We start from the raw sequence: 23,732 nt of genomic DNA on the forward strand, positions 1-23,732 counted from the left end.
CAGCTGCTGACGGTGCCATCCTGCCGTGCCAGGAGAAGGGCCACCGTGCCCCAGCGTGCAGCGGCCTCTGAGATGTTACAGTGTTGTGGAAAGCCCAACATCAGCCTGCTTCCCACTCCACAGCTGAAGCTGGGAGATCCTGAAACGGGGATGTAGCCATTGCTTCGGGAAGCCCAGATTGCTCAGAGGTCAAATTGCCTCCAGGTCTCTGATCATCCGAGTGCCCGTGGAGCAATCCTACGGCTTGTTCTCCTTGTCCTCCATTCATCAGCTACACACACAGGGCAGTAAATCACTAGTCACAGCTATAAAGAGAGGGCGCTAATATGTTGAAAGATGTGGAAGGCTTCTTCCCCCCGGAGAGGGAGAGGTGACTGAAAAGTGACACTTTCCTTGCAATTTAAGTTAGACCATTTTTCCGGGATCATACAACTGCTGTTGGCCATATTTCGCTCTTGTACCAACCTGGACTATAGCTAGTTCAGAGCATAAAACTCAGCCTCAGACTTCAGAAGAAAATTTGCCAAATTCTGACCCTTATAAGACTTCATTAATTTCACTAGTTAATTAATTTAATTTTGGTGGGTATCATTTGTATTTTTCCTCCTACAAGTGAGACTAGCAAATGGCCCAGGTTGGTTGGTTAGTACCTCTGAACATTCAGGCATGCAGAAGAGGTGTACCTGGGAATCCCAGTGTCTTTTCAAGCATTATTTAAACCAATAGCTAACTTAAGCTGAGTAACACTTGAATTCTGCTGACCTGCAGTAAGTTGAATGTCTCGTGACTGTGGTCAGATTTTTTGTTGTTGTTATGAAAGCAATATGTGATGAAAAGGGAGAGAGTAAGGGATTGTTCCTGCTTTTCACCACTGGTCTCAAAGTGTGTGTGTTGTATAGAAAAGATTTTAAAGTTTTTGACCTCATCCCAGTTATTAAATTGCAGCATTTAGAATACTTCAGATTAAAAACTGATACAGCACTTTAAAGAAGAAAGGAAGAAGGAAAAAACCCATGCTCGGGGGGGGGGGGGGGGGACTTTTTTGATGAATGGTATCTTACCATTGGTTCATCTATTAATGACTGAACACATGCATCACTGGGTGCTCCAAATCCCACTGGATGGCAAGAGCAATTTATAATTTTGCTTTTCCTCTGAAAATATGTGCTGGAGACACTCCATTAACCTTAATTGTTCCTTGTAGTTTTCAAAAAAATTTTTTTCCTTATAAGTGTTTGAGAGTCATTAAGGAAAAAGGTATAATGTAAATAATCCCTTTGCAAGTAGTTTTTTTAGTTAATATTTTCTCTTGCTAGTTCGAATTTCCTGATAGAGTAATGTCCAAATCACTCAGGATAACTGATCATACAAGATATTTAAGGCTTTGGAAATAAGTTTCTAATATTTGCAAAACATCAGTTTTTATACTGAATGTACATGGCACATGAAAATGTTAGTTCCAGTAATTAATATGGAATTAAATATCCACAATTTCTCAAAAATTTCCCAAATAAGCTGTGTAAAGCAGGTAAAGATACTTTCTATTCTTTTACCCGATTGCACTCCAAGATAATATTACTAACTTCGCCAGACCTCTGGTGTAAACGAAAGAGAAGTCGGCTATTGCACGGCTCGTGTCTGCAATTACCAGTCAGCACGAAGAAAATCAGCATTTCCAAGAGCCGAAATGAACAGGTTATAACAACGCCCCACCTGGTGGTCAGCCCAAGCTCCTGCACCGTTACGGAGAGCACTACTTCTAAGCTGGAATAACCTCCTAATAAACAGTAGACAATTCCCTTTAATGGTAGCTGGACCACTTAAATTTTATTCTGAAGTTTAATATGAGAGACCATAAAATGCATGTATGGCCTCTTTCTCCAGCTTTAGCCATGCTGCATGTTTCATGGATAATTATTAGTTACGTGTTTAATGTGCCGTGCCTGGAGATGACAGTCTGGACGTTTTTTGGCTCTGAACTGTGATAAGTGGCTTGGTGGAGTGCTTTGGGTTTGTTAGTGGGGCACAAGAATAGGGAGCATTTTTGCCGTATGCGCAATCATGCTGCATTTGATGGAGACAATAGCTACCCACTCATAAGTAGGCAAATTAAACCATCTCAGCAGGCTGAGCCCAGATAATACAACACAGATGAGAAACTAAACATTCCCCATGAAAAGAGCGCCTGCGGCACAGCTCCCTGCAGAGCTCTCCCCCGCCAGGCACCAACAGCCAAAAGTCGTCAAGCACACGCGAAGCAAACACGTTGCTTCTCCAAGCACTTCTCTTAGCAACAGGTGCTGCAGGGCTCACTGGCGTCTCGCTTGGATGAAAGGAGCCGTGTAAGGACAGCAACATAACTCACAAGCTAGGCTTAGTGGTTTGTAAAGCCTTCATAAAATGGGGCTGGTTTTAACCTTCTCTGAAATAGTTTTGGTTTCCCCACTGAGGTTTGTACAACGAAAACAGGTTATATAAGTGTCTTGCTCAGTGCTTGCCAAACTTATCCTTTTAGATGACCTCAATACCTGCACTGAGCGTGGGTGGCTCAGAGTCTAATTGCTTCCGGGCCCCTCTGGCCTGTCCTAGGTGGCTTCTGGCTTTATCTGTGCTCTATCCTGGCTTTATTCATATTTTGGTCCTGATGTGGGATCAGATGGGGGTAGAGGGAATGTCTGATGGATAACTCCTTTCCTGGGCAAATCATCACCTCTGTCTGGTATGAGTTAGGGGGATTCCACCTCTCTCCCGGGATGCAGCTCGCACTCACTTGTGTGACGCTCTTGGACTTCTTCCTGAGACAAGTCAATCCAACTGGATTTGCAGAAATCTCAATGGTATGATATTTCCCAAACATTAGCTGACACTCCCCTCCCCCTCTGCCATGATTGTCTCCATGGGTTATTACAGCCCTGTTTTATCTATAGTCGTCAGCCTGTGTACCACATCCTCCTGGAAGATAAACTGGATTTTATAATGAAAGTAGAGGCCAAATTCAGTGGTTCCTAATCTGCACATAATTCCACTGATTCTAGTGGGATTGCGTGAGGTTTCCAACAGCAGAGGATCTGGCAGTTTCTCCCTATGACTGTGTGTTGCTTTCAGCAACACTTCTTAACACAATGTATGCATTTTGTGAGGGAACTCATTTGGTAAGATATCTATTAAAAGAAATTTTGGTTTAAGACTAGTACCAAACACAAATTTTATTGGAGTCCAAAAAAAGCATTTTTTTTTTAATCTTTCTCTATATATGTGCCTCTGTAAATCCTATACAGGTCCAAAAATGGAGATGTCAAAACACTCGTGGTCAAAAGAAAACTTAGTTTATAGAAATATCAAGGTACCCTAATTGTGGCATATGAACTTCTCTTTAAGAAAGCCCCCATTGCATACTGCAGATGATTTAATCTGAGAAATGCATATGGGCAAAGAGGCTTTGGAAGAAGTGAAAGTCAAATTGATTTGCATTAGAAATACAGCTGTGAGGAAACCAGCAGATGACACATATTCAGTTATCTTCACATGAAGGCTGAAGTCCTGCTGGAAAATGACATTGGACTACAGTTGCAGGAGTGGGCAGGTGATAGGTGCGGAAAACTCCCAGACCTTTGCCTCATCTCTGGTCCTCATCTTCTGATGAGCTCATCAGTGATACCGATGTCCTCACTGCTGTGGACCATTCCACCCCATTGTCCTTACAGCCCTCTCCTACCTGCTTTAGGACAACGAAAGAAGGAAGCACATTTGAAATAGGGCATTCCAAGAAAAGAGAAATAAGCTTGTGTCTTTTGAAAGCAGGAATATGTGATTTAGTGGCTGATGGACTAATCCTACAGAAAATCAATTTGTCCTAAATTACTGGTGGCACTGATGGTCCCTAGATGACCATTATAGGAGTAGGTGCAACTGTCCTTATTGGACCCAGTAAATACATACATTTGAAGTCAAGCACCACCTAATATCTTTAGTGCTAGAAAAAAGATCTGTTTTTCTTAAGAATGATGGAGATGTTTTCAAAATCAATACACACTTATGAAAAGATGACCCAAATAAGGACATTCAAGTGTGTGTCCAAGTGAGAAGTATAACACAATAGCTAAGTGCATTTTAGCTGATCCTTTCTTGAAGATTTTGAAGATTTGCTGGCTTTTACCAGCAGCACCTGCAGAGTTCTTGCATTACATGGTATGCTCTGAATGGCCAGTGTTCAAACTTTTCCAATAACCCTTACAGGTGAACCAGACACCATATCCAGGTCCTCAGTACACTTTATGCTTCTCAAAAACTATAAATGGAAGAAAAAAAGCTTACCTAGAGTTTGCCAGTAAGTTTTGCATTGTGTTTTGGAAACTACATTTCTCTTTAACAGGACATCTGTTAAAACAGTACTTGTTTGTTTGTGATGCAGAATTGATTCATTGTTATGAGACTGGAAAAAAGACAAAAATAACATTTGCAATATCTGTTATAGTTTGAATCATGTCATAGATGCTTGAAAGATTTCATTTTTGCATAGTATCAACTGGTGTGACCTTTTCTCTAGTGTAGATTTAAATCCCTATCATTAATCTCAATTCCTGTCTCTGATCAGTTTGATTCCATTGCATGGAGGAATAACCAGTGATGATAAAGAGCAGTTTGTGCAGAGTGAATGAAATGGCCACATTGTAAGGGAATTTACCGTAATTTATAGCATATGAAAATTTGCCCTTCAGGGGACTGTAAATCAGTTCTGATCTACAGGGCTAGTCTACCATAAATGCAAAGATAAAAGAACGGGTGTAAACATTTTCAGGTATTAAAAAAATAAATTCTTTAGGGACTGTTAACTGGAAACAGCTGCTTTAGAAAAGAGCTTAGAGCCGTCCTTGCAAAATTTCTTAAGTCTTACACAGCAGATCACAGTCAAAGCGTCATCAATGGCAAGACTCCTTCTTCTTTTCACATTCTGGGGAAATGTAATAACCTTCAAGACTCTGGATGTTTTTGCAATTACTTTATGAATTGCTCTCTTTTGAATCTTTATATTCCTATTGGAAACTGCTTTCTTTCAGCTGGGCTTCCTGAGAAATCTGAAAACATGGCAAAACCAGGGACATGCTGTGCCTCTTGTAAGGAATTTCATCAAATAAAGCAGACGGTTTTACAACTGAAGCAAAAGGTATGAACACTGATAAGTCATGTCTTTACCAGACCGTTGTTTTATGACAACCAAATTTAAATTTAAGTGTTTGAAGCTGTCACTGCCATGTGGCTCTTGTGCCCATAAAGATGATGGCAACATATTTTAAAATCATGTAGGAATGGCATTTCTTCCTTTATGCTTTTGTATTATCTGTAAGCAGATTGCTAGTTATACCAAGCTCATGGTAACAGAATCTGGCAAACACCCGTCACAATCTGAGCCCAGGTTTCTTTGCAATCTGCACTGTCCTCTGCTTTCCATTCATTCTGAATGCACAGCATTTTGGACTTTATCTACCTTTAGTTTATGTAAGTGCAAGATATTCTGCAGATGAGGGAACGTAGGAGAGCATGATTTTGCATTAACAGGGTGCTGATACAGGATAGTTGCCAAATAGGAGGTGTGTGGCTAGATGAATACATCACTAGTAGATACATTAACTTTGTTTAAAAAAAAAAAAAAAAACCTCAGACCCAAATTTTTGTATTCATCTTCGTGTCTTTAGAAGTACAGTATAATGTACTTAAAAACTTCCCGTGGCCTTTAAGTTTATTTGCTCCTATGTGTGATTCTTTTGCACCTAGGTAGGATTGAAATAATCCAGGGACCCACCCCAGGATTTGGAAAGCCAAGTGCAAAGATCCAGACGAAATGCCTTTTTATGGTGATATCTTCTTCAGAACATTCAGGGTCACTGGAGTGGAAATGTTCTGCAGGATGCTTCTAAGCAATTCATGTTGATAGGCTGTAATCATTTCACCCAGGCTGTTCATTTAATTTCACTGTGTCAAAACACAATTTTGTATAGTCACTTGCTGCATTTCATGCTATTCATTCAATGCATTTTTATTAGGAAGAAAGAAATCTACATCACTAAAATGTGATACATTGAAGTTTTGGAATACTTTTTATCTCAAAAATCTCAAAATAGCATGTTTTCTTTCTGAATCAGTATGAAGACAAACGTGAAAGGACAGAATTTCATGTGTGATGAAAATTCTGTTTTTCAAATTTATCCTGCTAGTGGATACCAAATGGCTTAAAAAAGAAGTCATGGTTTTGAGTGTCTGTTCGTCCAGCCACAGTAAGTGAGGCTGAATAGCTTGGACTGACCTCCAGGGAGGAACCTGGAATCACACTGTTGGCCAAACAGTTTGTGCAAGAAGTCATGGAAACTTATGGACTGAATTAATGGAACATTTATTGTGTCTAACTTTAGGAGCCTATGTTCAAAATGCAGCATCTAAAAACTTCTGCTTGGTTACAAGCTGATACCCTCCAAACCTCTTACTGTGGGTGCCTTGTGTTGTACAATAACTGTGACCACGCTAAGCAGCTCGCTCTGGTCTCATAGCTAAGTCTTGCTGGGATCTATACTCTAAGTTTTCAGCAGGTATCTTCCTTGTGGGACTTGATCTATTTGGCATTCTCAGAAGGTGCCCACTAGATTGTGCCTCACACAGACAGAACTGCAAGAGGTGGTCCCACAACACCCCCAGCATTTTTTACCCCACAGTGGGGAGAGCTTTTGCCCATGCTGAGAAGAAATCCAGGCTCATACTGCTCCTCTGACCAAGGAGAAGTGAGCCCTCACGTTTCACCAGCCTCTCCCTGTGGCCAAGTCCTTCTGAGAAGGACATCTCTGAAAATCCATGATTGAAGATGCTCTGTTTTGCACAGAATAATTCATTCCTGTCTGCCAGACAGTTTATGGGAATGAGTCTTTAGTCTTGTGGTGAAGGCTTTCAGATTTTATGAATTTTATACAAAATTAAGTTTAGCAGAAGAGTCTGAGAGGGATCCAATCTAGAAAATCCTGTGACTGGGACTTGGGGTATACTTCTGGAAGTGGGAGGTGTGATTTCGGGTCTCCTCAGGCAAGCAGGGGTTTGAACTCAAATCCATACTGCTTCTGGAGTGTGCACTATCTACTGGATTAAAGGATGGAGGTGATGGCACCAATACTTTTTAGAGGATTGTACCATAGATTCCAGATCCAGGAAACACTAGTTCTAGGATCAGAGCAGAAAGTCTCCTTGAAGGGGTTATCCAGTGGGATAGATTGTCCTCGTGATATACTAGAAGAACTTTGGGCAGTGATAGGTTGATCTCAGATCTTACAGGAAAAGGAGTGAAAGGCTGGAAAACTAGGGGAAGGATAACTGAATGCTGACACACAGCCAACAATTTAAAAAAAATCAAGTAATCAGTTCAGCACTTGGAATTGGGGCATTTTTGGAGCATATTGCACAGATGTGTTTAAACATCTTAATTAGAAATCCATGTCTGGCATCACTCCTATCAAACACTGTCAGAATCACCTAGACCACAAATTTCGTAGGAACTGCCCAAAACTCCAGATAGAGCATGCAACATTGAACATGGTGGGGGTCATGTTTCTAGCACTGTCTTCCTTTAAAACTTACACTCACAAATATTTGCACGCACATGGACAAAAAAAAAAAAGCATTTTCCAAGCACTATTAAGATTTGAAGCTCTGGATGGAGAAAGCCAAGGTCACTCTCGACCAAGATCCTGGTTCAGCTAAAAGGTGAAATAGAAATTAAGCCAATAAATATAGCCAATCCCTGAGAGGATTTGAGTCAACATCAAAAACACATGGTTTGGCCCCAGTGTATGTAGCAGCTATTTGCTGGCCAGGAGATATAAAAAAGCAGTGAGCTAGATCAGAGCCTGGGTATTTTGGCACTTCTAGTGTATGTCTGAAGTCCAGCTGACTCAGTGGGGAAGCATGTGTAGATGCTTTCACAGCAGCTATTTGATTTTTTTTTAACTTGCTAAGCTATTTGTTAAAACAGCCTTGCTGGCAGGAACAAGTCAATATCTTAGTTAAGCAGCAGAACGGAATACACTTTTAAATCCTCTTCATGCTGAGTCTTTGCCACTAAATGCATCTTTCTACTGCAGCCTGGCCATTTGCAACATAATCTGAAGAATTATTCATGGCAGGGACTATACAGTAAGTGACATTTATTTATCAGTGGGGATACTAATAAATTCCCAAATCAGGACCCCACTCCAGACAATCTGAACGCAGCCCAGGGAAATGCGCCTTTGTAGTGCACTGACTGGAGCTGGCTGGCTGACCTCCTTGTGCCGGGCCTCGGCCAATGTGGCTGTGAGAGCCCCCAGTTACTGAATTTTTCTCTTCAGCCTCGGGCATAAGGTGTTGTGAGCCATGGGGTAGCCCTTTAGCTTCAGCAGTCCCACGCTTTGATCTGTGGTGCAGTGGCTGGGATGTTGTCTCTGAAAGCTGCAGAGTCATTGGTAAATTAAGCAATTGTTTTTCTTTGGAAAACCAAAGATGACAATGCAAAAGACACAACCCAGAGCAGCGAGTGTGCTGGATCTCCATTTTCTGTGTGGGCAAGCTCATAGGAGTAACCACATGACCTAAGAAACACCCTGTGGGGTTTCTGTGAAGTACTGACCTCATCCAACTACTGATTTCCAGCAGGGTTGCAGTGAATCTACCAAATTCCTGTAAGACTTACAACATGTCATTTAACTTGTCTATAGCTCAGTAATCTTGTCTTTGGAACATCAATGATCTCCAAAGCCTGAGTCACAAATGGCTGATAAATCTTTATATTTCTGTCATCGCGTTTTGAATTCTAGTCTGAAAAATCAAACCATGCATTTCAGAAATGCCATCAGGAACTGTTTCAGCATTTCCATCATTTTTTCTCGCTTTTGCTTCCTTCAAAACTCTTCTGTGCATCCAGCTCAAAACTGCAAACAGCACTGGCTGCCCTAGAAAGTCCATTTCTTAACTGATAGCTTGTTTGCTGAGAGAAGTTTGCTCTATGTATTGCAAGTACATAACATTATTATTTTGACTCTGCTTTACAAACATTTGATTTGCACTAGAGGCCAGGAGGTTGGACTAGATGACCTCCAAAGATCCCTTCTAACCTCAACCATTCTGTGGGTGTATACCAAATAATCACAGAAACCAACAGGAGTTTTGAGAACAGTCCAGTGCAGGGAATTCCAAATAGGTGATTAAAAGCACTATCAGATAGCAGGAGTCAGCATGTATTTTAATGCAACTCTCCCATGAAAACGTTGCAGAGTCTATCATCAAATTATCCAGTGAACAAATTCATTCAGGGCAGCAACAAAGCTGCCCCAGGAAGATTTGCCCCGGTATTGCTGAAATATCTCTTCAACTCTATCTGGCAGGGCAAACTTCCCAACTCTGCATGTGGCCAATCACCACTAATAATCTTTCCTGGCTGTAGAACAGCCTCCTGGCTTGTCATCTCCCCTCCGCTGACTCTGGGGAGACTAAAGATTTGCAGAATGTCTCTAAATACATTTATTATTAAATGTATTCAATCTGGGTAAGCAGACCTGATGTTTAATGGATTACAGCATTTCAAATCATATTATGCAGTTTATATTCTCGCTTGCTTTTGCCTTGCATCTTTATGCAAAGCAGATCCAGACATCTATTTGGTTAAACAGTATGGTCTGCAAAACTAGACTTGTCTCTGTGGGTCACTTAAAACACCCTGTGGAAAAGAGCTGTAGACTGTCACTCTCTATGACAATGTTTTCTCATCAGATTTCTGCATAGAGGTCAATCAGAGAGATGTACAGGTGAAAGTAATGTTCCCAAGCATCTTCCCAGGTGGTACTGATTACCTGTGAGGAGGTCCCATCAACACTGGCAAGAGATGTGTGGTGAGGGAGAGAGTTTTCTTTGGGACAATACAATAAGGCAAGAGCTTAAAGAAATCTTGTACATACTTGAAAATTGAGTCTCCTAGCTTAGGAGTTACTGCTGCCACAGGCTTCAACACAGTCATCAACACAGTCACATGCTTTCTGATAAACTTCAGTGAGGGATTATGGTTGATCAGAGTTCACTGAATCAAAATTAACTAATGGAATTAAGAGCAGGAAGTGCTATTTTTTATTTTTGTACATGCCACAACATTCATCCTGTGAGAGTTAGATGGAACATTGAGCCAGAAAATTTCTACAATATAGAAATAGATACCAATATGTAGTCCTGGTTTACATAGGTAAATGGCCTCCACTGTCCACTGATCTCAAAGCTGTCAAGTGAGCCTAACAAAGCTATGAAATGCTAACGCAAGCAGAAACCTATTGTATTGAATGTCTATGCCATCTTCCAGCTAACCTCACTGGAAATGAGGGTCCAATCTCTTCCCCAAAGACTTTGCAATTTAAAAGGAAAACATGGTTCAAAAGAGAGAGATTTTTAAGAAATCAATCATTTGAAATAGGTGCTGATTAAATCCAGTTCTGTGTCCTTGTTGTCTTCTAAAATCTATTTCAATCAAGCAGGTGTTTCTAAATGAGATTAATGTGCCTGAGATGACATAGCCTTAGTGAAAGGGGGGCATTAAAGAGTTTTGCTCTGATCCTTGAAGTCCTCATCAACCAAAGGGATGAGAATCCCTCCTGTGACTAATTAGCTTAGCTGAGACTGGCCACTAGAGAATCAAGTGGAGCCAAACCAGAGTGGCTATAACCAGTGCTTTTGACACAGCATGAGATAACTTGCAGGGGAATGACAGACAAGGAACTAGAATCAATCAGAGTTAAACCACAGTGGATGGGGTGGATAGTGAAGGTGACCTCAGGGCAGCCAGAGAACCCTGGAGCATTGACACCACAGGAGTACACCTGCAAGTCTGTGGGGCTGTTCAGCTACTGCAACATGATTTTCAAAAATGCTGTATTTCCTTTCCTCTGCCCTCACTGTCTTTTAGAAGAGTAACACTGATAGAGCTGCTTCAGAAAGCCAGTCTTTGTGTATTCATCCTTCCTTAGGCTGCAAGCTCCTCGGGACAGGGACATGCCTTCTTTGCTATCGGGAAAGCACTTAGCACCCATGAGGTGCTAAGCTGTATGCACGCAATACCAATTAATACATGACAGGTACTTGTCTCAGACTTCAGCTGGTCTCCAGCATAGCTGAACAAGGTTTGGCACTAAGCTTCTCTAGCAGCTGTTCTAGGTGCACCCACAGAGCCAGGCTGTCAGGACAGTAGTGATGAAAATTTGGCCTGAAAGCCAGGGTTGAGCAAGAACTGAAGCCTTTGCTTGAGTTCACACTCTAGCTAGTCCCGATGACAGCTGGTGACCAGGCACTGTCCAGCTGACACAGAAAGGACTGGGGAGCTGGTGGAGACGCCCAGCTGAGTTCCCCTCTCCCACCTCCCACTCTCATTCCCCTCTCCTCCCTCCCCCATGGAGGCACTGTGGCATTTGACAGGTCTCTAATCATCCCTGTAGCACCATGGAGTACCCAGAAGAGAAGGGCACATCCCCCTGGAAAGGCTTTGGTACCCTACAGAAAACATACCTTGACCAATAGCACTAGTGTGCACCAGTTCTTTATTCATTTTGTACCAGTGTTTATCAATCATTAGCAGTGCCCAGGAAAAGGTAAGTGGCAGGAAGCTCTTGGTGCAGCAAATCTTTCTCCATCCTCCTTCAGCTGCTCATTTTCTGGTTGCTCTTTTCTACAAAGCTCTGAACCTTTGTGGGGCAATTCAGATGCAAAAAGCTGTTCTGCAGTGGTGTGCCCATGGGTACCAGCTGCAGAACTTTGGTCTTTTGCTGGGATCAGGGAAAATGGCTGGTTTTTTTCTCCCTGGGTTACATAGCTTGATGTAATATGAACTGCAGTCCTGACTGGGCCTCTGAGAGCTGTGTTGGTATAACCATGGATACCAATGAGGATTTTATATATTTCTAAAGTATTTAAATATTTGTCCATACGAAAGCTTAACCAAAAATGTAGTTTATCCAACTGAATGATGGAGGGCTTACAGTGCTTTTTGTTTTCTGCAGGTTGCTTTGCTACCAAACAATGCTGCTGATCTTAGCAAGCAAATCACTGGTGAAAAAGTGCTTGCATCAAATGCATATATCCCTGGCCCTCCAGGGCAGCCCGGCCAACGAGGCCCTCCAGGTAAGATACAGACCAGAGAGATCTGAGTGTAAAATAGTGCCATGAATAAAAATAAGTTTCAATCTTCCAGCGTGATAGGATTTCATGTGTTTCATACTTTGATTATTATTATTAAATTTGTATCTGTACTTAATTTAAAAAAGAAAAATTGTCTGGTCATTATGGTCAGCCTCTGCCAACCATCTATTGTTTCTTAGTCTCCATGTATTTCTTTGTATGCAAATTGTGTTTGTACTGTATGTATTATATTTCCCCTCTCTCTGTGATATCTCACCTGCTTCAGCTATCATTTCCCATTTTTTTAGCTCTGTCCTAAACATTCTCCATTTCTTTTCAGGAATTCCTATGACTTTAGCTCACTGTCATTAGTAAAGCAGAAAAGGTGTTGTTGTTTTTCAGGGGTTTGTGCCAATCATCTTATTTTTGCTCATCTGTTTTTGCAAGTATTCATTTTTTGATTTTATATTGTGTTCCAGATTCAAAGGAATCTGAAAAGAAAAGTAAAACTCCACTCACACCTTCTGCACTTTGCTTAGCTGTAGGCTGAAGCAATGAGAAAAGCACAGAGTTCCTAAAGCTTTAACTTAAGCCAGACACTCTTCAACCTGAGGCAAGAGATGTTAAAAGATTTGCTAACTCTGTTGCAGGCAGATCTAATTTCAGGTTAGCAATGAATCCAAGGAAAATGCTCTGGGTTTCAGGAATATTCTTAGGGAGGACTAGCTGATATTCCTTACCTGGTTTGATTTACTATCTACTGAACCGATCCCCATTTATCCCCACTTTTGCAGTCTTGCTTTGTTTTTTGAGTCTTTATCTCATTTTCTTGGAGGATGAGTATCTTCAGTCTACAGTAGATCGTAAGTGCAAGGACAATGTGGTTAGAGATTCTGCGTCAGGCTCTGAAGTGTGCAGTGCGTCACCTTGCAATCTGTCTAACGTAGGCCTGCTTCTGCATGTCTCCCATCTGGTTTCCCCATGACCTGAGCTGTCCAAGGTACTGTAGAATTATCTTTTCTGCTTGAAAATCATCTGTGCTGATCTCTTCCTCTTCCGTGCGATTAACAAGAGTATTGCCGGGTCTTCAAGAGGAGTCAGAGAGGTTCATCCCTGAACTTGCTTATACTCCTTCTGAAAATCCTTGTCATAAATATTCTGTCCTGCTGAACTGTCTTTACTCTCTGCCTTTCATTTCTTGTGTCCTTCACATGTCTTCCATATGAAGAAAAATGCTTTCCCCTCTAACTACAAAGCAACTCAGCTAGTGACATCTTAAAGGGTTTTGTTCTGTGCAAATGTTATTTCAGGTTCCTGATTTTCTGTTTTGCTTTTCATAGCGTTTCTCTTGATCTAATGTATACTTTGTTGGCTGAATGCTTCCTAAAAATAGCATTCTCTGATGAACCAATAGAAGCTGAAAATGGTATGAAGCAAAACGGAAGAACAGAGCCCTTCTCGTCTAATACATTGGCTCCCATACTGGGCAAAAGAGAGGTGCAGCCCATGACCAAAAAGCATTGCTTCTGTGCCAGTCATGTGTAAATGTCTTTGACCCAACTTTTCCACAAGCTGTCTGAAGCTTTCTCTTTACAAGAGATGTTTCTCACATGAGACGTGTGCTTTTGCTCCCTTCTTCTTTGTGTGAAAATGAGTCATTTCTGCTTTTCTTTTCAATCCCAGTCTGTACGCCTAATATGCCTAACCACCTGGCAGTGGCAGTTTTGGCTTCTTCATTACACCAGGTTTAATTGTTTTGTGAAGATGTCATGTAGCCATTGTGGCAGGGAGTAATGTTGTCTCAAATGACTGCGGTGTTGGTTGTGTTGTTATGGATTTGTGGTCTGGGGGTGTTAAGGTGACCAGTCCATTAGGTGGTTCAAAAAAGCTGTCAGCCCTCTCCTGCCTTCACTGATGATGTATCCTGAATGCTTTATCTGGCAGGTAACCTTTGCTGTTGATTGCAGGGGCTCCAGGACCAAAAGGGAGTCAAGGAGTTCCTGGGCCTCCTGGACCTCCTGGACAGCCAGGCCCTCGGGGATCTATGGGACCTATGGGACCATCTCCAGACATATCACATATTAAGCAGGGCAGACGGGGCCCCGTGGTCAGTATTCTCCCTTCCTGTTATGAATTGCACATTTGGGCTTAGCTCCACAATCTGTTACGTTCTTGTGAACACTTTTCTTTCTCTTGCAGGGCCCACCAGGAGCCCCAGGGAGAGATGGTAGCAAGGTGAGGAGAGGTATTGTTTTCCACAATCTGGGCACATGTGGACGTGAAGTGCAGGCTCACTAGAGAGACCCTCTACATATTTGCCATCATTCCCTTTTATCCTCTTTAACTTCCTTTGCTGTGCTGAAAATGTCCTGTTGCCCCAACCCTTCATGTCTTCCTTCTGCTATTTTGTGCTTCCCATTCCTCAAGTCTTGCAAATAGTCCTGTCAGGATATCTATCAAGCAGCCTCCTTTCCTTTCTCCACAGCTCTTTTGGCTTTTCCATGAAGAATTTGATGCCTTAACCTATTTCATTAGACTGCTCTCTTGCAAATTTCTATTACCTGCGGCTTGTTACTGTCTAGGTGAAAATCAAAAGTGCCCAACTCTGCTCCCACTAGAGTCAGTGGCAATTTCCTGTGCTCCTCCCAGTATATTTATTCCCACTTCACTTTTTCTTCATGTTTTCACCCATTGTCCTCACAATGGCCCACCAGAGCAGGCCTGCAAAATCTCAACATTGCATATTTACTTGACATTTTCCCAGCATGTGTAATGCATCATGTAATTGTAGCAGGGTTATTTTTTATAATAACTTTATTGCTGCAGACACTAATGATGATGTTGGGCCAGGTCTTAAATCCTGCTAGCAAAGAAAATACATGCAGGAAGCCAGATGTATGTTACTGAAAAAACAGACCCAAACAAACTTATTTTGTCCATGAAGATACTTCTTTATCTCCCCAGGGCTGTGAAGCACAGGGAGCAGAATTGCTGGTACTCTGGATTTTGTCTCTGTTTCTGTTTGAAGAAGCATCTATTATCTATTGAGGGCACATGAACATGGGCAAGTCTCACATGAATTGGTGGAGGAGGGCAGTCAGTGCTTGGCCAGGGCATAAGCTTTGCAGTGCCCATAAAACTGGGCACTGCAAATTGGCAGGACAGGGGTTTCAGGTATGAAGGGTACTTGAAAAGCCCTCAGAACTGCAGCTTGGAAAAAAAGAAAAGGGAGTCAAGATATCCACCTACAAAGAGAAGTGCCCATGCAAATCCTGACTCTCATAACCACCTGCTCATTCCCCTAAAATGCACTTCAGGTCAGTGGCTCTCAATGTGATGTCTGTAAACCTCTGAGAGCTTAGGGCCTACTTTTAAGGTCTTCTTTTTCTTAGCAAGCAAAGTTAGTGTAAGCCAATGACTCTTGGCCTGGGGACAGTAAGAGTGTCTGCTGAAGCAAACTGTGCTTTTTCTGTTTCCTTTAGTCACAGCAAACTAACTGAGGTGGTATTGATTACAGGGGGAGCGAGGAGCACCAGGACCAAAAGGCATACCTGTAAGTATTGCTCTTAGCAAACATTTTCACAGCAAAGTGATGTCGGCTGCTAACAACAGGCCAGCCAAGAGGAAAAAAAACCCTCTCCTGTTTTGTGAGCACAGTGAATGACATTTTATATGAACAGAAGAGGTTATTTCAAAGAAAATAATTTCCTGTTTTCATCAAATCTTTTTGCCTACACATCTCCTTCTTTGCGGAGTGTCACATTGAAGGGAGTAAGTGTGTCTCTGTCCTACAAAAGTGGGTGGGACACAATCAGAAGGCAGTGGCATGAGATCCTATGCAGAGCGCTAGTTCGTAGCATTCACCCAATGCCGCTGCTGGTAGCCTGATCCCTGAAAAACCTTTCAAAAATCTCAAAGTCTCTCTCTGGGACTTTGGCAAGGTATTGGCTTTGAGCAAGTCAGCTGGAGAAGGATGGAAATTTACAATCTATTTTCAAGTGAAATTGTTTAAAATTTTCCTTCTTACAGTCTTTTCTCATTGATGGAATGGATTTTTAGCAGGGTGTGCAATAGGGTGTTCCCAGTATTAAACAGTGTACTTCACTGTGAAGTCAGCTAAAAAGAAATAATTTATAAGATTTATCTCCTCTGTTCCTGTGGGGTGTTAAAATGCTCCTAGAGAAAAGATACAGTGAAGGAATTGTTTAGTAACAAAAGAGCTAAGTGTCTTGTAGATGTAGGCTCTGTCTGCTAAAACATTTGCCTTTTGAAGATTGTTTCCTGAGCAGGTTGATTCAAGGAGAGACCTTTTATTTCAGGCAACCAATATGAAGCAGTGTTTTACTGAATTACCCCTGCAAGGGTATTTATATCAACATTTTTGAAAACTATGAGTTAAGTACAATATTATTAATGACTCTGCTTTGTGACTGCAGGGCCCACCAGGTTCATTTGACTTCCTGTTGCTGATGATGGCAGACATCAGAAACGACATTGCTGAGCTGCAAGAGAGAGTGTTTGGACACAGGACTCACTCATCAACAGAGGAGTTTCCATTACCTCAGGAATTTACAAACTATCACGACACAGTAGATTTTGGATCTGGAGAAGACTACAAACCACGGGCAGCACCCAGAGACACCAGGATACAGAAGGCAGCCCATCCTTAGCTAGGCCTACTGAAAAAGAGCCCCTTAGAGTTGTTCAATATAAAAATGCACTGACAATGTAAAAATATATATATATTATTTCCCAGTTTTCTCTTTGCTTTTCCCCAATCACGCTGCCTGTACTGTAGCTTTCTCAGTTCATGGTGGCCTCCTTGCAGTAATTCCATATCATCAAGCCTGCACTCTGCGTTGTATCTAGACTATCAGGAAAACCTTTTTGGTGTATAGGGCTAGCATGATTAAGGCATGCTCTACCTAACGGTGCAGACAACAGCATCTCATCTGCTTACATTTGATTCTGTGTCCAAATGATCCACTACCCAGATTCTTGCCAGGGATGGAGGGATAGTTAAATATCATCCCTGAAAGACAGCAGTAATGAAAACCTAGGTCCAGAGTTACTTTATACATGTAAATGAATTATATCACTGACCTCAAGTTCTCACCTAGTGTCCCCAAGCTTAGAAAAGTGTGAAGGGTGGGTCCCTGTTTTACAGCAGAGGCCAGCTGTAACTGAAATGTCTCCTTCTAATATGCCCTATTATGGCAGAAAAAGGCCAAAAAATATGGAGAAGCAGTGATATAAGGGCACTGCTTTTTTGACTTGGAAATGATTTGGTTTTGTGTTGCTACAGAGTATCATGCAAAGAGAGTCAAGAAGATGTGTCTGTCCTAAACTACCCCTACTTCTCCCTTACCCTTCTCCTGCTGCTCATTGTGGTAGCCAGGTCTCTTCCTCAACAGATTCCTACTGGATACATCACAACAGGGATGAGCAAGAGAACAGAAAACTTATGAAGCAGGAAAAGCAGTGTAAGTAAGTGAATCAAATAGTCTTTCAGGCAAGCACCAAACCAATCCCAGCCTTGCAGAATGAGCCAGATTCTGACCTCCTGTGGGTGTTTGTCTTCTTTGGTGAAAGTCTGAGTGAAACTGAGACCAGAGAGAGGCCTCAGGTATGCAAAGAGCTGCCATCTGTTTTGTTCCTCTGTCGTGTGAGAGCAATCTAAATGGCATTCACAGAACTAGAACACGAGTTGCAGTGTATTTGGCTTGATATTCAAGGAGTATGAGTAGGTGCAGGTCTGCACAGGGCAAAACACTTCAACTGGTATTTGGATGGCTAAGGTGAGGTACTGCACACAGGGGATCCTATATTTGTAAAGAGGGATGAAAGGGAATGCCTTTTTTTTTTTTTTTTTTTTTTACACTGGAAAACTGGATTTACGAGTTAGACCATACCTCAAGGATGATGTATGTTACCATTTCTTTTGGATTACCACAGCTGCTGAGGACTTTGCCACACACAGAAGATAAAGATGTAAGGAGTATATTAAGCACAAAATGTTTAAATTTCATGTTGTATCTGTGTAGCTGCTACTTCTACAGTATGTTTAGTGCTGGGACTTGTCCGTGTTACAAATGCAAAGAAAAATTTCTCACTTTGCCATGTTTTTCAGGACTTGCATGTTCTAACAAGATACATATAGGGAAAAATATAAGCCGGCTCTTTCCAGATCTCTTGTACAGGTTTGGATTTCCTTCCATGTTCTCTGGGCCAGAAGACAGTTGGTATAATCCCTGCACCACTAGTACAGGTCACGTTGTACACACAGTTGACTATCTAGACCCTTAGTATCTTCTGTATAGTATCTTAAGAGTATGTGTTCATTCCTGTAACTGTTTCCCAACTCCACACTATCAGTATGCCACAAGCAAGGGCATTAGCTGTAAGAATATTAATGTTTTTTTCTTCTTCTCTTCATCTTATATGTACATCAATACTAAAAAAGCAATGACTAAATCACTGGTAGTTGGCAGCTTAGAAAAAAATGAGTGTTCTCACCCTGTGGTCTTTGGGCTTCTCTTCTGGGAGGAGCTCTCCCAGCAGCTACATATCCAAGTAATCTTGTGAACCAGGCAATGGGGAGATCAGTGAGATTTAGGGAGAAAGTTGTGACCAAAAAAGGGATGGTCTCATAGTAGCAAACTGAAAGAAGCTCTAGGACAGCATGTCTTATTTTCTTAATTTCAAGCAGGCAATTATGTATAAATGACACAGTTCATCAATATGCAATTTTGAGTACATTTGTCAAATGTCAAATTATGTATATGTTTACTCTCTTTCACGTTGCCCTCCCCATCACCTGCTGGATCAGGTTGATTTCTACTACAAAATTAATAACTGCAGTTTCTTGGACCATCAGATACTATCCAATAAGTTAAAAGAGTCACTTCCTACATAGCAACTAAATTTTATCCCCCCCTACCCACAAGGAATAAGTATCCTAAAACAGGCACTTGCTTTAGTTCTAAGCTCTGCTTTTCCAAATATAAACACCAAATTAGAAGTTTCTACAGTTTGATCACCAAACTCAGGAAGGTGGGGGGGGAGAACGCCCTGCTGTGCAGAAATATCCACAGAAAGGAAATTCTGACACTGAACCAGAAGGGTAGAAAAAATATGTGCCTCTAAGTGCAGAAAGTTGTCCTGCAGACTCACAAACATCAACCTGGGCACATATTTAAGTGCCTTCTAAATGTGGACCTCAGTAACTTCCCTTTCTAGAGTCTGCATCATGATTTTTTACAGCCTGGAGCTGGGTTTCCAACAGGCATTCTTCCTCCATAAAAGAGGAGAATGGAAGTGCTCTGTGGTTTTGTCCCTGTGCTTTGCCTTCCTCTGTCCATAGACTCCCAGCAGCTGGCTGAGTCCCAGCAGTGGAGATGCTACGGCAAGGACAAGTCCACTCCAGGGGACACAGGAATTCCTCCAGCAGGGAGAGCCCCTTTGAACACAGGTGGCTGGGAAGGTTCAGCCTTCTGTCTGCGTCAAGATCTTTGTACAGACCTTTCTCATTTTAGTTCTGACTAACCATATAATAACTTTCATAATACAGAGACTGTATCAGAAACTGTTTTATTAAGATATCTTCTAGAGAAGCACACACAAACACTCAGAAAGAAAGGTAAAATTTTCTTCATACCTGAAGTTTTATAAATCCAGATCAGATGAAACATTTCCAATTTTAAGCTTGGTTACCGGGGAGAGAGGGAAGTCATTAGCTTGTAAATTATTTATTACTCTATGGCTCCAAAAATATCAAAAAAAATACTAAGGCAAAATAAGAATGTAGAAACATCTACACTCATGTCTAGTTTTGTTACTAGACTCATGCACATGTCAGCTTTGTTTCATATAGTTAAATACTATGTATAATTTTATTAGAAAAAAAGATTATTTTGATGTTAAGACATCAAGTTATAAGCAGAAGGATAATAAAGAGTTTGTTATTTTATTAATATTGGAAATATATTTAATGGAAACATTTGCAAGAGTGTGTAGGATGGGAAAATGCTGATTGTTAATGGGTTTAACAAAATCATAAAGCCAGGAAAAAGTTCTTTCAACACTGTGCCAAATACATACAGGATTAGTCTTTCGTGCAAAACTGAAATACTGACACAAAAGAATTCCTTTATGGTCAGGCTAAAACAGGAAAAGGAAAGGAAAATTGATTAAAAATGGAAGTAAGGTAATCCCTGGAGTTATTGCTGGTATCACAGCTTGAATAACCTTTTTTTCTAAAAGTATTGCAGAGTTAGTATGTTAAACCCCGGTGAAGCAACAAAAGATGGGGATGGGGTCCAAGAATTTGTTCTTAATTTCACATAAAAACCTGTATGTTTGTTGCTATTACACATTCCAATAGTTATACTGTTCACTTTATTTATATAAGTATATGAAATACTAAAATGTGTATAAAATAATTGTTATTTTATGATGTATTCATAATAACAAAGATATTTTTCTTATACTGTTTGTAGTTGCTTTTGTTACATAACCTGTTTCCCAAAAAATGGAAATGCGGGTTGGGAGCAACAGGAAACCTCCTCCCACTGTCTTCTAGCATTGCTCTTGGAGCTGAACTGCACACTGCCAAGGGCAGGACTACGAGGACATAAGCTATTGCAGAATACGTTGTGTCTCTGTGTTTGCGGAAATAAGGCATTTACCCACCTCCGCTGGTTCGATGGTGGCTCCAACACCTGCTGAGTGCGACAGGACTCTGGTCCCAGTGCCTTCCCCACACAGCCTTGGGATAAGATACCGAGCGTTAGGCTACCCTGGCATCCCACCACCGGTACTGGGGGGAAAGAGGGGACGAGAGGAAGGCTCCAGCAGCCATTGCCCGGCCCTCACACTTGCCTCGAGGCCCTCGCCTCACCCCTAGCTCAGAGAAACGGCCTGCGAGGGCGGCGTTCCGCCGCCGGCCCCAGCTGCGGTGAGGGGCGACAGAGAGGCCCGCCACCCTCCCGGCTTCCCCGCGCGCGCCACGGCCTAGCCCCGAGGGCGCCGCAAGCTTCGCCGGACCGGCTGCGGCGGGAAATGGCGCCTCGCCAGGCACGGAACTACAGCTCCCGGCATGCCCTGCGGCACGCCCCCCCACCGCGTAACTACAACTCCCAGAATGCCGCGCGGCACTTTCTCACCCAGCAAGCCTAAGAGAGGCGCCCGCTCCTTTGGTGCCTGCGTGCTGCGAATTGAGGGCGTCATAAGTCTGCGCCGCACCTGACCCCCCCCCCCCCCCCGGGGTCCTGGGCCACCTCGGCCGGGCACGTCTGCCCCGCCCTACTCGGACCTCCCGGTTCGCGGGTCCGGGCCCCGCTGGCCGGTGCGGCCTCCCTCCTTCCCCAGTGAACCGAGGTGGTGCCCGGGCTCGCCGTCTCCTGCCAGCGTCAGGCGGCACAGGAGCACTACGCTCGGCGCGGTGCCCCCCAGCAAGCAACTTGCTCCCGCCTTGTCGCTGCTCCTGCTTCGGGCAGGGGCCGGACCGGAGACCCCCCCAGTCCCGTGAGCCGACAGGCCTTGCTTCGCCCCTCCTTCCGCCGCTCTAGCCCCCGGTACCGCCGCACCTGTGTGCCGCGCGAGCGGGGCGGACTCCAGCTCCCGGCGTGCCGTGCGGCGCGCGGGAGCTGCCGGGAGGCAGCTCCCCTGGTGCACCGCGGCGGCGGCGCGCGGGGGCTGCCGGGAGGCGGCTCCCATGGTGCCCGGCGGCGGCGGCGGGAGGAGGGCGGCGGGATGCGGCTGTCGGTGGCGGCCGCCATCTCGCACGGGCGCGTGCACCGGCGGCTGGGCCTGGGCCCCCGCTCACGCCTCGACCTGCTGCGCAACCTGGTGACGGCGCTGGTGCGGCACGAGCGCATCGAGGCGCCGTGGGCGCGCGCCGACGAGATGCGGGGCTACGCGGAGCGGGTGAGCAGTGGCGGGGGCGGCGGGGGGCGGGCCGGGCTGTGCCGCGTGACGTCCCGTCACGGCTCTGCTCTCCCCGCAGCTCATCGACTACGCCAAGCTGGGGGACACCAACGAGCAGGCCATGCGCATGGCGAACTTCTGGCTGACGGTAAGTACCAGCCAGGCGCTGGCCCCGGCCCCGTTGGTGGCGTCGGTGGCGGTGCCGGACCTGCGCTTGCCGCCCCGCAGGAGAAGGACCTCATCCACAAGCTGTTCAAGGTGCTGGCGCCGCGGTTCCAGCCCCACCCCGGCAAGTACACCCGCCTGCTGCAGATCCCCAACCGGGACAGCCTCGACCGTGCCAAGATGGCTGTCATCGAGCTCAAGGGGAACCCCTACCCACCGCTCATCCGCCCGCGCTGTGACTCTGAGAAGACGCTGCTCAACCAGCTCCTGAAGGGCTACCGGGAGGACATCCAGCGGGCCACGGCCCCACGGGCGCCCGAGGGCACTGCTGTGTAGGCACTCCTCTCTTCCTCAAGGGAGGCCTCGTGCAAGCGGGATGGGGCTTGGCGTGAGCCACTCATGCACGAGGCTGGCAGGCTTGCCTGGAGGGGCAGCTCACTGCTGTCCCAGAGCACAGGAATGGAAGGTGCCCTAGGAGGTCTCAAGGTTGATTCCTAGCCTTGAATTATCATAACAGGGGGCACAAGCTCGAGGTTTACTTCCTTCTTCCTGTGATTTAAATAACAACTCAGCAAGAGAAGGAAATCAAGCTGGGAGCTTTGTTGTTGATGTTCTTTGTGTAAATAAACACTATTCAGAAAGTGAGTTTGATACTGTTTTGATTATATTCCTGTATACATGATTTAGTAGTTTATTATACCAAAAACCTTGATGTGTTTCAGTTTCTGGTCCTACAGCCCTGTATCTCCATGCCTATGTGACTGAGCTGCTAAGTCTTTACTAGAAGCCAGTGTGCAGGCTTTCAGGGCTGGACATTCAGTGAAACATTAGGCTAGTTTTGCTGTTCCAAAAGAATGGTGAATGCAAATTAGAGTGGTAGGCTTTAAGAATAAAAAGGCATGGTGGCTGTACTTGCTCAGACAATGCTGTAACTGCTAGGAGATGTGAAACTTCAAGTGCTAGTTTTACCTTTGACTTGTACTTTAAAGCTCCCTCCCCATGTTCACAAGCTGGGGTGACTGAGTAGATGTACATAACAAGGTGTGAGCTGTATAGAAAGACAAGATCTAATGACATTAAAGAACTTGGAATTTGGTAGATCTCTATTCAGGATTCTTATTTCACACAGCACCACTTTTCTGTTCCAGTGAGAGGTTAAAGATGCACAGTACTGTTTAAGGAAAGAAGGGGGAGGGCAGGTTACTATCAAAAAGTTAATGTCCCAGAGAGAGAGCTTAGGAAAACCTTTATACTTCTACTGACCTTGAAATTGTACTCCTTGGGGATGATGACCTAACATCTTGTTCAAGCAGGCATTTTTCCCTTCAACAGAAAAGATGTACTGAACTGCTACTGCTGCATAGCTTATACATTTTTAAAAGCCCATTTGGGGGGTTTAATGCCCAATTGCTTTCAAGAAAAATAACCTATCTTTATTTCTTCCTTAAACAGGTTTTTCACCCTAGTAAACTGATATC

General features: G+C 43.6%; 2 protein-coding genes across 3 annotated transcripts in view; both read left to right on the plus strand.

The window, feature by feature from the left end:
- The window catches only part of CCBE1 (collagen and calcium binding EGF domains 1), a 112,015-nt gene extending 91,367 nt beyond the window's left edge, over positions 1 to 20,648 (plus strand). The window contains exons 6-12 of one of the 2 annotated variants that reach the window (XR_010886978.1): positions 5,058 to 5,164; positions 12,045 to 12,165; positions 14,130 to 14,269; positions 14,362 to 14,397; positions 15,680 to 15,715; positions 16,599 to 16,890; positions 17,468 to 17,483. Coding sequence is in view for 1 of the 2 variants with exons in the window: in XM_067316254.1 (XP_067172355.1) it covers positions 5,058 to 5,164; positions 12,045 to 12,165; positions 14,130 to 14,269; positions 14,362 to 14,397; positions 15,680 to 15,715; positions 16,599 to 16,832 (674 nt within the window). In the remaining variant the exon portion in view is untranslated. Of the gene's footprint in view, positions 1 to 5,057; positions 5,165 to 12,044; positions 12,166 to 14,129; positions 14,270 to 14,361; positions 14,398 to 15,679; positions 15,716 to 16,598 lie in introns of both variants that reach the window. The other variant, XM_067316254.1, reaches the window with a different exon arrangement.
- A 1,204-nt stretch (positions 20,649 to 21,852) lies between these two features.
- Positions 21,853 to 22,899, plus strand: MRPL17 (mitochondrial ribosomal protein L17). The gene is made up of 3 exons (XM_067316257.1): positions 21,853 to 22,089; positions 22,169 to 22,237; positions 22,318 to 22,899. Exons 1-3 carry the CDS (start codon positions 21,916 to 21,918, stop codon positions 22,588 to 22,590), a joined length of 516 nt encoding a protein of 171 aa, XP_067172358.1. The 5' UTR covers positions 21,853 to 21,915; the 3' UTR covers positions 22,591 to 22,899.
- The last annotated feature ends 833 nt before the right edge of the window (positions 22,900 to 23,732 follow it).

Source organism: Apteryx mantelli, chromosome Z (genome assembly GCF_036417845.1).
Source record: "Apteryx mantelli isolate bAptMan1 chromosome Z, bAptMan1.hap1, whole genome shotgun sequence".
Taxonomy (NCBI): Eukaryota; Metazoa; Chordata; class Aves; order Apterygiformes; family Apterygidae; genus Apteryx; species Apteryx mantelli.

Excerpts from the sequence above, each read along its gene's own strand:
- MRPL17 (XM_067316257.1), top strand. The coding sequence starts at position 21,916 with ATGCGGCTGTCGGTGGCGGCCGCCATCTCGCACGGGCGCGTGCACCGG. Across the intron at positions 22,090-22,168 it reads TGCGGGGCTACGCGGAGCGG|CTCATCGACTACGCCAAGCT; the intron begins GTGAGCAGTGGC and ends CTCTCCCCGCAG. Across the intron at positions 22,238-22,317 it reads TGGCGAACTTCTGGCTGACG|GAGAAGGACCTCATCCACAA; the intron begins GTAAGTACCAGC and ends GCCGCCCCGCAG.